The sequence below is a fragment of the Podarcis filfolensis genome, assembly GCF_964270895.1.
Source record: "Podarcis filfolensis genome assembly, chromosome: 10".
In the NCBI taxonomy this organism is placed as follows: domain Eukaryota; kingdom Metazoa; phylum Chordata; class Lepidosauria; order Squamata; family Lacertidae; genus Podarcis; species Podarcis filfolensis.
The window spans coordinates 31,879,163-31,890,820 of record NC_139612.1 but is presented as its reverse complement, the minus strand read 5'-3'; the positions used below and the strand labels follow the sequence as shown (position 1 = coordinate 31,890,820).

General features: G+C 41.7%; 1 protein-coding gene across 2 annotated transcripts in view; it reads left to right on the top strand.

Annotated features, from left to right (window-relative positions):
- The first annotated feature begins 2,183 nt into the window (after window positions 1-2,183).
- PTPRB (protein tyrosine phosphatase receptor type B) overlaps window positions 2,184-11,658 on the top strand; it is a 76,944-nt gene continuing 67,469 nt past the window's right edge. The window contains exons 1-2 of one of the 2 annotated variants that reach the window (XR_014539245.1): window positions 2,184-2,380; window positions 3,506-3,904. Coding sequence is in view for 1 of the 2 variants with exons in the window: in XM_083574300.1 (XP_083430426.1) it covers window positions 2,305-2,380; window positions 3,506-3,904 (475 nt within the window). In the remaining variant the exon portion in view is untranslated. The remainder of the gene's footprint in view (window positions 2,381-3,505; window positions 3,905-11,658) is intronic. The other variant, XM_083574300.1, reaches the window with a different exon arrangement.

Sequence of the window (11,658 nt, the reverse complement as noted above, 5' to 3'; positions counted from 1 at the left end):
CTTGAGGTGAAGGACAAATTGACCCCCTCCCTAATTCCATGTACAGAAGATAGTCTCACTGGCATCTGAGGCTTACCGTGCCCTCCAGTGCACCCGGGGGCAGCAGACTAGTTTCCGACGGCCTGTAGGACAGGACTCATCACAGCACACATAGCTTTGTTCTCCAACACCTCACCACTTGTCCCCAACCCAGCATCAGCTGCTAAAGGTGCCCTTCCCACTCTGTCTAATGGTAGGGCTGCCTCTGGGCCATCTCCTCGGCTGGCAGAAAGTGGTGTGAGGCCACTGGTGAGCGCATAGGGCCTTTCCCTGAAACATTTTCTGCCATTTCAGCTGAGTACTTCAGTGTTCAACCTGCAGTGCAGAAATCTCCCCCTGGATGTGAGCGCTATGGAAGTTGACACACCCATCTTTAAAGATATGTGAAAGTAGTATTAGCTAAAGATGAGGCAATTAGCCAGAGCCAAGGGTGCAAAGTACCTCAGGATTATACATGGGTAGGGGCGAAATGAGACTCAGTTTGCATTTAAAGGCTACCTAATCTGAACGTTCTGAAACAAAATGTGAACTGAAACACAGCCGTCCTTCAAAGTCACGCTTCTCCAAATTTGTGATGCAGTTCTCCAGCCAATGTGTCAAAAATGCCTATATTAGGAGAAAGTGTACATAGAAAGGATTATATTATTGAAAATAACGTACACAAATGCATTATATTAAGAGAAACTGCCTTGCAAAAATGTGTATTTTAGGCAAAATTATAGGCAAATGTGGATACAGTGGTACCTCGGGTTAAGTACTTAATTCGTTCCAGAGGTCCGTTCTTAACCTGAAACAGTTCTTAACCTGAAGCACCACTTTAGCTAATGGGGCCTCCTGCTGCCGCTGCGCCGCCGGAGTACAATTTCTGTTCTCATCCTGAGGCAAAGTTCTTAACCTGAAGCACTATTTCTGGGTTAGCGGAGTCTGTAACCTGAAGTGTATGTAACCTGAAGCGTATGTAACCTGAGGTACAACTGTATTAGAATAAATCTGCACTAAAATACTGATTAATTTTTGTGAGGCCTTTTTAAAATAGCAATTGCGTGGAATTGTGAAGAACTGAATTTAAGATTGAAAAAATGAGAAACAGAGAGAAACCAGAGAGATATAGCAGAGATAGACATGGGTATATCTTGGTGGGTAGATTGAGAGACACGTACATGCCCCAGTCTCCCTGGAACAAAGAAAGTAGCCCTAAGATTTACAGTTCTGCACTCAGAAGGGGCAGACGCTGCATAAAAGTTTCCATCCATCTGGACAAGATAGGATCAAAAAAGGGTACAGTGGTACCTGTTTTCAAACGTCTCAGAAGTCGAACGTTTCGGTTTTCGAACGCCATAAACCCAGAAGTTAATACTTCAGTTTTTGAACACGCCTTGGAAGTCAAACATGCCACACTGCTTCTGCTGAGTGAAAGATCCGGAGGCCTAGCTGTCGGCTATTGAGTTTTCGGTTTTCGAATGTTTCAGAACTCGAATTGTTTTCTGGAACGTATTACGTTTGAAAACCAAGGTACCACTGTTCTACTGAGAGAAGAATCAGAATTCAGTGTCATGGCCTTTCCTTCATGCTGGCTTCCTAATACAAAAGGTCCAAGCCATCGGCATCAATTAAACTCACAAAGGAGTGTTCACACATGACATGCAACAAGTGTTCAATTTGTGTACCTGGGTTCAGAACAGCTGAGCTGTCCAAATTTTCGAGTGTCCATTCTTTCACACAAACACTTATACACCCATAGGGACAATATAATGTGTGAATAAGCCTAATGGGAGAGACTTCTGGGTGTGAGTCAAATGTGGTATCTAATCACGTGATGCTCCTGGATGGATTCATAAATAACATATCATTACACAAGCTTGAGTGTTTACAGGACAACATAGTATATATTTACATCGGCCAATCAAGAATACCTGCAGACACAGAATGGTTTACAGACAGGCAATTAAAGGAAATTATAGCCCCTTTTCCTCTGCTGAGTTTTCAAAGATGCTTAAGCTCTGTATTTGTTTTTGAAATGTATCCCCCTTTTGCTTGTGTTTTGCCTAGCCAGGACAGATAGCTAGTGCATACTGAAGAATCATATGAAACGACAAAGTGGTATAAAAAACCCCCCAAAAACAATTGAATAGAAGGAAGTGTTCGTCACTGACATTTTCCTCCTGCGAAGGCACATTTCCTTCCTAGCCTTCGCTTCACTTATCTAGGGTATGCATTTTTCTAAAAAGAAAAAAAAAATGAGCGAGAGAGAAAGAGAAAGAAGCAATGGGAGTTGTTAGAAGAAAAATGGAGAGTTTATTTCACATTCTAATTTCTACCTGCCTGGCTTTTGGGATCTCTGGTAAGTACAACTCCCCTTCAGATTTTTGTGTTTCTTGCTCCTTCTGGCCGTGGTTCCCAAGAGTTCCTGGGAGTTTCCCCTGAGCTGCTGAAAGGGAATGATTTCCGTGCTTCAGTTTATACAATAAGGGAGAGAGGCATTGGCCGAGTAAAACCCGAGATTGTTTAGGTTTCAATCAAAAAAAGGAAATAAACTTTCTTTTGAATCATTGCTTCATTCTTTGAGAAGTCCTCCCCACTGGACACTCTCTTTGGTCCATGCTCATTTGTGAAGGACTCTGAGACTTTATCCATGTTTTGTGCAGGCAAGTTATAAAATCAAAGGCTTTTACAGATACATTTTTGCTAGAACTTATCGTAATATAAATCATCCCACAGCTAATTACAAATAAAACACAGAAAAGGGAAGCAGCCAGGCATATTCTTTAGCTGAAGATGGGGCTCATCACCGAAGAGCTGAAATTGTATTTATTCCATGCTGTAAAATATGGGATGGGAAAGAACTTATTTTGTGATGCAAGGGGGTGATTCCTTGTGATTTTGTGATTCCTGAGTCTAACCACTGCTGTATACATGGTACCAGTCAGTCATTATTGCAAAGCAGTGAATGGAAACCGCATTGCAATGAGCAGCATAAGTCAGGGAGTTTATATTAATAACACCGTATCTCATGTTTATATGAAGTAAATGGAGCCCAAGGGCGAAAGAAGCAGAGACAGATTTGAAAACACTTTCAAGCAAATGGTTTGCATATTGCAAACCAGTTTTTAAAAGGATTGTTAAGAGTTCGACTTATTGTTTCATTGTGAAATGAAAACATGGGCAGTTAATGGCTTGGTTTGATTTTTTTCCCCTCCACTCTGAGTGGAATTAAGTTTAGGGAATCCACAGAAGTATGCAGAAAGCCTGTACACCATGATCCCAAACCTCCTTTTGACACAACTGTGAACTTTCTTTTTACCATGATTTGTAGGCAAGTGCCACAACAGAAAGATAGTGAGATGGTAATGGTTATGGAAATGGGTTATCACACTTGTGGAGCTTGTATGGTTGCTATTGTTTCTGTTCTGTGAACATTAACATATACTCTGTCCCATTTGTATGGGTTCTTCATTTCCCCTCTCAGGTGGTTTTCTTATTATCCATGAGCTAAAACAGCAATGTATTTATGAGAGCAATAAAACAGTATATGTGGGAACATGCAACCTGACCAATATAAACCAGCAGTGGAGATGGATGAAGAATGAAAAGCTCCTCCATGTTAGATCAGGCCAATGTCTGGCTATCAGCAGGTTTAAAGCAGCCCATTCACGCAAAGCCATCACCACCAACTGCTCTGAGGCACCCAGTTGGACCTGTCACAGCAGGGAAGGACTCCTTGAGGTGAAAAACAGCTTTCTGTTCCTCAAGAAACAAGGCTCGACGGTAGTAGTGAAGATGGGGAGGAAATATCTTCATAGTTGGAAAAGAATTGACGTCAACAAGAAGGGAGAGACTCTCCATGACAACCTGTGCTCAAGGAATGGTAAGCCACTCCTTCGAATATGCTTCCCATGAACCGTAAAGTGTGCCTTGCATGGACCAATTTTGAAAGTTTTTGTTTTGTTTTGCATTTATATCATTTTTTCAAAGTAGTGTATGTGGTTCTTCTCCCTCCTTCCCTTCAACAACCCTGTGAGGTAGGTTAGGCTGAGAGGCAGTGATTGGCCCAAGGTCACCCAATCAGCTTCATGGCCCTGTCTGTATTGACATTTAAGTAACATGACTTGCACTAATAAAAAGCCATTAAGGGTAGCTTCAAAGCCACTTTTCAAAGGAAAGGAATAAGATGTCTTTTCCTCGTATGCTTAGGTATTTTTAGCCTGTCAGGTGCTTTCTTAGCTGAAAGCCAGTATGGGGTAATAGTATGAGTGTCAGACTAGGAGCTGGGAGACCAGGGTTCAAATACCCACTCAGCCATGAAGTTCACTAAATGCCTTTGCGCCAATCACTGCCTCTCAGCCTAACCTACCTCACAGGGTTGTTGTGGGGATTAAAAGAGGAGGGGGGAACCATGTATGCCACCTTGAGTACCTTGGAGGAGAAGGCGGGATATAAATTAAAAAAATAATAAGACAATTATAGTATTTGATCCTTCGGCACTCTGAAATAGCTTTTAAATGGCCTTTCTTGGTTTTATTGTTTTGTTTATTGTTGTGTGTAGGCCTGATACAGTCTGCAAAAAAGGAGTATACAAATTACACAACATCCCCTCTTAAAACATTTCATCACAGAAATGAAGAGTAAAAAAATCAGCAATCTTTTAAAAACAAAATCAAGCAACAGTAGTGGTGCATAGGCAGGTATATCTTCACAAACATAAGCCCCTCAGTTGTTTGTTCATCTGATATTACATAGCATTTACAAGCACTTAGAAATCCTAATAATAAGCAGGTAATGTAGAACTGTATTATTTATTTTAATAATTTATATGCTGCTTAGTACTATAGTTTCTAAGCAGGATAAAATAGAAGAAATACAGGGGAAATTCACAAAAATTTTGACCTACAGACCCATTTTCCATTTTCCAATAAACATGTTTTATTTCATTTTAAATATAATTTTCCAAAGTTTTGTTATCTGGCAACAGTTCTTCAAAATTTTACACTTGAGTGAAAAAAATTCAGGACGTCTGGTTCCCCCTTGCTGCCACCAAAGTTCTGTTAAAGACCTCTCCAAGAAAATACACAATGGCCCTTTGTCGTCTTGATAGTTTTGCTTTCCCATTAGGTGAATTGACAAGAAATGTTATGTTAATAACAAAATCAGTAAAAATTGTGTTGGTTGAAATTCTTCCTTAAGGTTCTTAGCCGTAAGAAAAGGTGCTGGAATGTTACCTGAAATGTGTTATACATGCAATGTGACAAATGTAATATACACAATGTGCAACTTACATAGCATAAATGTACTGTCATTTAAACCTATTTTTAGGACAGTCATAATTCCTTCGCTGGGAACTTCATAATTATTAGGCCGGTTATAGCATCAGTGTGGGGCATCTTACAGAGTTTTACAGAGGCAGGTGCCTGCCATCAAGGAACTTAACTTATCTGAAAGATAAATCAGACTAGGGGAGCTGGTATCACTTTTAGAAGAAATGTAATATAATCATGTGTTGATATATTTAGTAATTAGGTACCCTTTTAAGGTTAATGGTCAGTAACTTCAACCTTAGTATGGTTTAAAAAGGCATCAAATGTATCTTTTCTCCACTAGACCCTCACCTGCTTTCTTGAAGCTTGTTACCTGCTTCCCTTCAGGTGCATCAAGGAAGCAGGTGCATCCTGATTGGCTCTCCCTAGCTAGGAGGAATAGTTGGTATCATCTAGAGCAGCGTTTCCCAAACTTGGGTCTCCAGCTGTTTTTGGACTACAATTCCCATCATCCCTAGCTAGCAAGACCCGTGGTCAGGGATATTGGGAATCTGCCTCATGGGTCAAATCTGTCAGAACTGCCCACCTGTCAAAATCTCTCATTCCCATAGCAGCAAAGGTGGATTTAAAGGGGAAGAGGGTGGAGATAGGAAAGCAAGTGAAGCAGTCTCATCCACCAACCTCAGCACAGATCTGAGTACAAGGGAGTTTAGCTTTAAATCAGAGGCAGTGTAAAATGCTTCTGATAAAAACTTGCTGTTCTTCTATCAAGGGCATCCTACTTTTAAGCAGTGTGAGGTGGCCACCCAGTTAAGTATAGTACTATATTTCACTGAAATGGTAAATGCTTGTGTGCATTACTTTGTGTTTAAATCTGATTAGTTGGTAACTGAATTCTAGAGAGTTCTCTAGTAGTTCTCATGTGATTGGCTAACAGGGGTCACATGGGAGGTATATAAAGATGGAGAGACTCCATTTTATGGGAAGCAAGATGACTGTGTTTTAGAATCCACTGCGAACACTACTAAGTTGAATAGAGTGTTGGAGCGCTTCTCTGCTTGAAAGAAAGACAGGAAAGGCTCAGGAGAAGGTAAAAGTGGTAATCTCTCAAAAGAGCTGCAAGGCATGGCCTAACTGAAATACAAAGTACTGAGCTCTGGAAAGAGAGAGAAATGCAGCTGTTTGGAAGTTAGAAGAAGAGACTGAAAGCCCATGCTTGGACAAGCATGTGACTGTAAATATTATCTTTTAATTCATCTATAAGTTTCTGCAAGTTAAATATTTGAATATTAAAATCTGGACACTGGTTTAATTTCCAAAGAAGGGTGTCAGTCATATCTATGATATGAGCTTCTTAGCTGTGATTTCACTACTCTTACTTCAACACGTCTTAGGCAGCAGATATTGGGGGCTGGTCGTTGCAGCCCCTTGGTCCATTTCTCCTGAGCTCCCTGGCCACTACAACCTGCTGGGTCCGCACCCTGTATTGGTGATGCTTGCTTGTTTCTGTCCTGGCTTGGCTGGACATGTTACCTCCTCTTCACACAAAACAGGCTGCACCACTGGGAAAGTTCCCAGATTCAGAAAGCAGACAGGTGGCTGTCAACCCATGCCACAGACTCCAGCAGGCACCACATCTGCATATATTTTGCCTGCTCATGTGATGCATGCCGGTGCCAATGTTGCTGCATTGCGGTATTTGTTTGGGTGGGCAGTGAGCAGGCACCAAGTGGAGCAATAAGCAAATGCCAGCAAAGTGTTAGAGGACAGTACTGTGTTTACCACGTGGTCTGTCCTGCTTCCCCCAGGACAGATCTGAGGTCCAAGATCAAGAGCTACTGGGTGGAAGTTGGAGCCTGCCTTTTCTAAAGAAGAGCATGCATACAATTTCTGGATGCAGTCTTAAGTTATAGCCACAGGGTTAGATTCAAAGACTATTCAAGGCATGTGAAGGAATATTCAGTTTCTTTGAACTTTTCTCCTTGCTAAAAACATTTTATGATTTTAAAGCACCAGTCCTATATCTACTTACCTGGAAGTAAGCCCCACTGAATTCCAGGAGCTTTACCTCTAAGCAGACATTCATTGAATTGCACTGTAAATATTTATGTGAGCCTTAGGGATAAACCTAATAAATTAAAGGAGCAGTTGTGAGGAGTACCATCAATGATATTGGCAAACTGAAATCCAGAAAACATTCTCAGTAGATCAACCTGTTAGGAAGCAGACAGGACATTGAGTTGTATCACTAACAGTGCAATCCTATCCATGTCTACTCAGAAGGCATGGCCCATCCCATTCTGCTGCCTGAGGCAAAATGGGAAGTTGCCACCCCTCTGCCGAAGCCTCCCTTACCTGGCCTGTGCAGCGGTGCCAGCCAAGGGGTGGTGGCAAGTTCTGGCAAGATCTCACGAGATCTTAAAAGAGCTTGCGGAGCTCTGTGGAAGCCACTGGTGCTGCTCCACAAGCAGCAGAGCTGGGGAGGCTGGTGGGGCACCCACAAGGGTGCTAGGGCACCCATTTGAAATCCCACCACCCAAGGTGGCTGCCTCAGCTGGCCTTGTTGGTGGGCCGGCACTGCTCAGTGGTAAGCCCCTTTGAATTCAACAGGGATTAGTTCCAAGTAAATGGATATAGATTTTCAGCCTTTGCACTCCTATACCTTTAAATCAGTGCCATACCACTTCAAACAGTCAAAGCATCCTGTGAACTGCAGTTTAAGGGTGTTGAGAGTTGATAGGAGACCCCCCTATTCCCTTCACCATGCTACAATTCTCAGCATCCTCTGGGAAAACAGGAATGTTTGTTAAGCCAATCTTAGAATTGTTGCTCTCTGTATGTAGTGCGTATGGAGTTTCACTGAACTTCCTTCTGAGTAGACATGGCTATGATTTTGTTGTAAATCTTATCAGCATTGCACAAATTTTGAGACTCAACATATTTATATAACTTGGGAAAGGACTCATTTGTTTAAACAGTTATTTGCAATTTGTCCTTAAAAAAATAGCTTGCTAGCTAAATTTGTGGAGTGGATAGTTCACAAAGCAGAGAGAAGGAACACTGGTTCGGTGGTTGCAAATGCATTCCTTACCTTATTTCAAAAGCTAACTTGTTTCATTTTTAGTTTTATTTGAAAAGCAACTCTACATATTATTTATTGACTAAATTGTACTCTGATTAGAAGACTAATATTTTTTTTAAATCCCCAAAAAGAATCCTCATTTCGACGAAGAAAAAAAATTATCAGACACCAAGTGTGACATGAGTCATTTTACTCGTACTTTATATCCTCCCTTTGTTTTGTCTGCAGTCTTAAGTAGACAAAACAGAGGATAAGCGAAAAGGATATAGCATAATAGCTAAATGACTGATGTGTATTTGGAAGGCATGGTGATAAGAATGCACTTATGGTTTCTTCTAAATAGTCCAGCTATGACTCAACGAGCCCAATTATGAGAGCAAAGTAGTGATCCAATGAGCCCCATTACATACAAAGGCATGTGTGTGCACAATAAGGGTTGTGACTTCACTATTGCTATAATGATGGTGGTGATGTGCATATCCAGTGGTATCCTTTGACTGATGTTCAGCAGAATAAAGAGGGAAGCAATTTTCTGTGATTCCCCTTCTCCCCTGTACCTTCATGCCTTTCTAAATTTGCTCTGGATCATCCCTAAACTTTCAGAGCAGTTTTAGCTGGGTGTGGGGTAGGGATGGAGGAGAAAATTGATTCTGTTTGTATTTAAAGCTGAACCTCCCAAATTTGCATTTTCAGATACTATAAAGAACCAAAACACAACCATCCTTTAAAATTCGCACTTCCCTGAATTTTGCAATGCAGTTCTCCAGGCAATTACTGTGTACAAAAAAATACATATACTGCAGTAAACCATGCACAAAAATGTATGTATCAGTGAAAATAACATTAACATGCATTGTATTAGGAAAATTGCTTTGTAAAAATGTGTATAAAGGTAAAATTGCATAGAAACATATATATATATGTCAGGGAACTGTCATCGGAAGAACCGGTGGTGCAAGGGCTCCCAGAGGTTGAGAGAGACCTATCAGCGGAGGAGGGAACCAGCAGGGGGAGAGAAAGAGCTCCAAGGGAAGGCGAGTCAGAAGAATGGCTCAGAGACAATTCCAGCGAGAACAGCGAGGAGGTTTCAGGACCTCCTATAGGGACACCCACTCCTCGCCGGAAATTGTCACATAGAGAGTCCAGAAGACGTGTTTCCGTTAAGGAGCTGTTATGCTGGAAGAAATTCCGTAAACGCCCACTGTCGGATTCTGCCAGCGACTGACGGAGCCATGCTTATGGAGCTCCGTTCCAGACAGTGGTTTGTGGACTTAGCCAAACACTGAGGGACTAGGAACTTTACGCACAAGCAGCTCAACATCCCATCACAATATATATATATATATATATATATATATATATATATATATATATGGGGAAATCTGACTAACATGCTGGTGAATTTTGATGAGGACATTATTTTAAAAGAAAAGAAATGCAAACTGATGTGGAAAGGTGGAGTATTGAAATTGATACTGCAGGAATGATAACTTGAGAAAAACCATCCCGAGTGTGTGAGGACATTGTGGGAGCAAAAATTGCTTCCCTTCCCATTCTGTTGATGGAAGCCTTACTAAGAGCTGAGCAGCATTGTTGGCTTTTTATTACATCATCATAATCTACTACTGGGACACAGGTGGCGCTGTGGGTTAAACCACAGAGCGTAGGGCTTGCCGATCAGAAGGTCGGCAGTTCGAATCCCCACAATGGGGTGAGCTGCCGTCACTCGGTCCCTGCTCCTGCCAACCTTGCAGTTCGAAAGCATGTCAAAGTGCAAGTAGATGGTGGGAAGGTAAACGCCGTTTCCGTGCGCTGCTCTGGTTCACCAGAAGCGGCATAGTCATGCTGGCCACATGACCCGGAAGCTGTACGCCGGCTCCCTGGGCCAATAAAGCAAGATGAGTGTCGCAACCCCAGAGTCGGCCACGACTGGACCTAATGGTCAGGGGTCCCTTTACCTTTACCTTTAATCTACTACTACTATATCTGCCACACTGCTTAAAGTCAATACAAAAACAAAACAAATATACAAATCAATATGAGTCAATAAAATAACATTGATTGTAAAACCATAGCAGAAACTCATTGTGCTGCATCACAAATTACTTTTGAACCCACAGATTTGAAATCAGCTTTGTCTCTGCCACAAACATACTTTCTATTCAAGAGTATGCTCCACTGAGTTCAATAGTGCTTGCAGGCAAATGCTCATAGGATGCAACCTGAAAGAGACTGCTAAAATTTGCTAATATCACAGTCCTTCCCAATGGACACAGCCTGGGCCTCAAGCTTCACTTGTCGCTCCTCCACCACATTTCTTCTATTGTAGTTCTGATTTTTTAAAAAACAACACCACAGTCACATGCAGTATTCCAATATGCATGGTGTTATTATTTGTTCCAGTCCTGGCATTGGTAAGTGAAACAACACATTTAGTGTAATAAAATCCACTGTGTTGATTGATTCAATCCAGAAGTGATGGTACTCATTCTATGGATAACTTGCAATTCAATGTTTCCACGATGGAGTTTCCCTCTGAAGTTCAAGAGTCTCCCTTTTTGTTCAAGGATGGCCACCTTATAGTTATAGAACATACCAGGAGGTTCGACTGTTCCCCTGCTGGTTTGGGGATGTTGCCATTTCTGATAACAGATTAGTGCCCATTTATTCTTCTTTTAGATAAAGCCCTGTTTATGCTGTGTAGAGGGGCATTGTGATGCATATGTCACATTAAAAGATGAGAAAAACAAATGAACCCAATATGGTAGGTGACACTATCAGGCCCTGTAGGAGTGTTGCCAGAGAAGACACTAGGATAGAATTGTTATAGGGTTTGGTCTTTGTGTCCATATCTCTGTAATGTTGTTCCTGATGAGTAGCAGTGCTAGACTGGGGGTGGAGGCTGTTTCTAAGCAAGTATAGACCTTCCACCACCAAGGCCTGTGAGAGTGAAGTGCCATTGTCAGGACTGATCATTGACAGCATGCTTGAGTGGTTCGTAAGTAGAGATGGGTGAATATTTCGATTTCGATTCTGAAATCAGGACCATGATGGGGGAAAGGGTTAATGCCCAACTCTCTGCCATACGGTTTAGGGATCCCCATGCCAGCTATTTGCAAAAGAAAATACTACTATGCAGAGGCAAACTGCATGACCGTTATCATCACCTCCACTTTGGCCCTGAATTAACTTGGCACATTTTTTTTAGCGTATTGTTGACACAGTGTTGCCCATATGTTCCAAAATCTCCTGAAGGCAATAATTGAAGCAATCATCATGTCACAA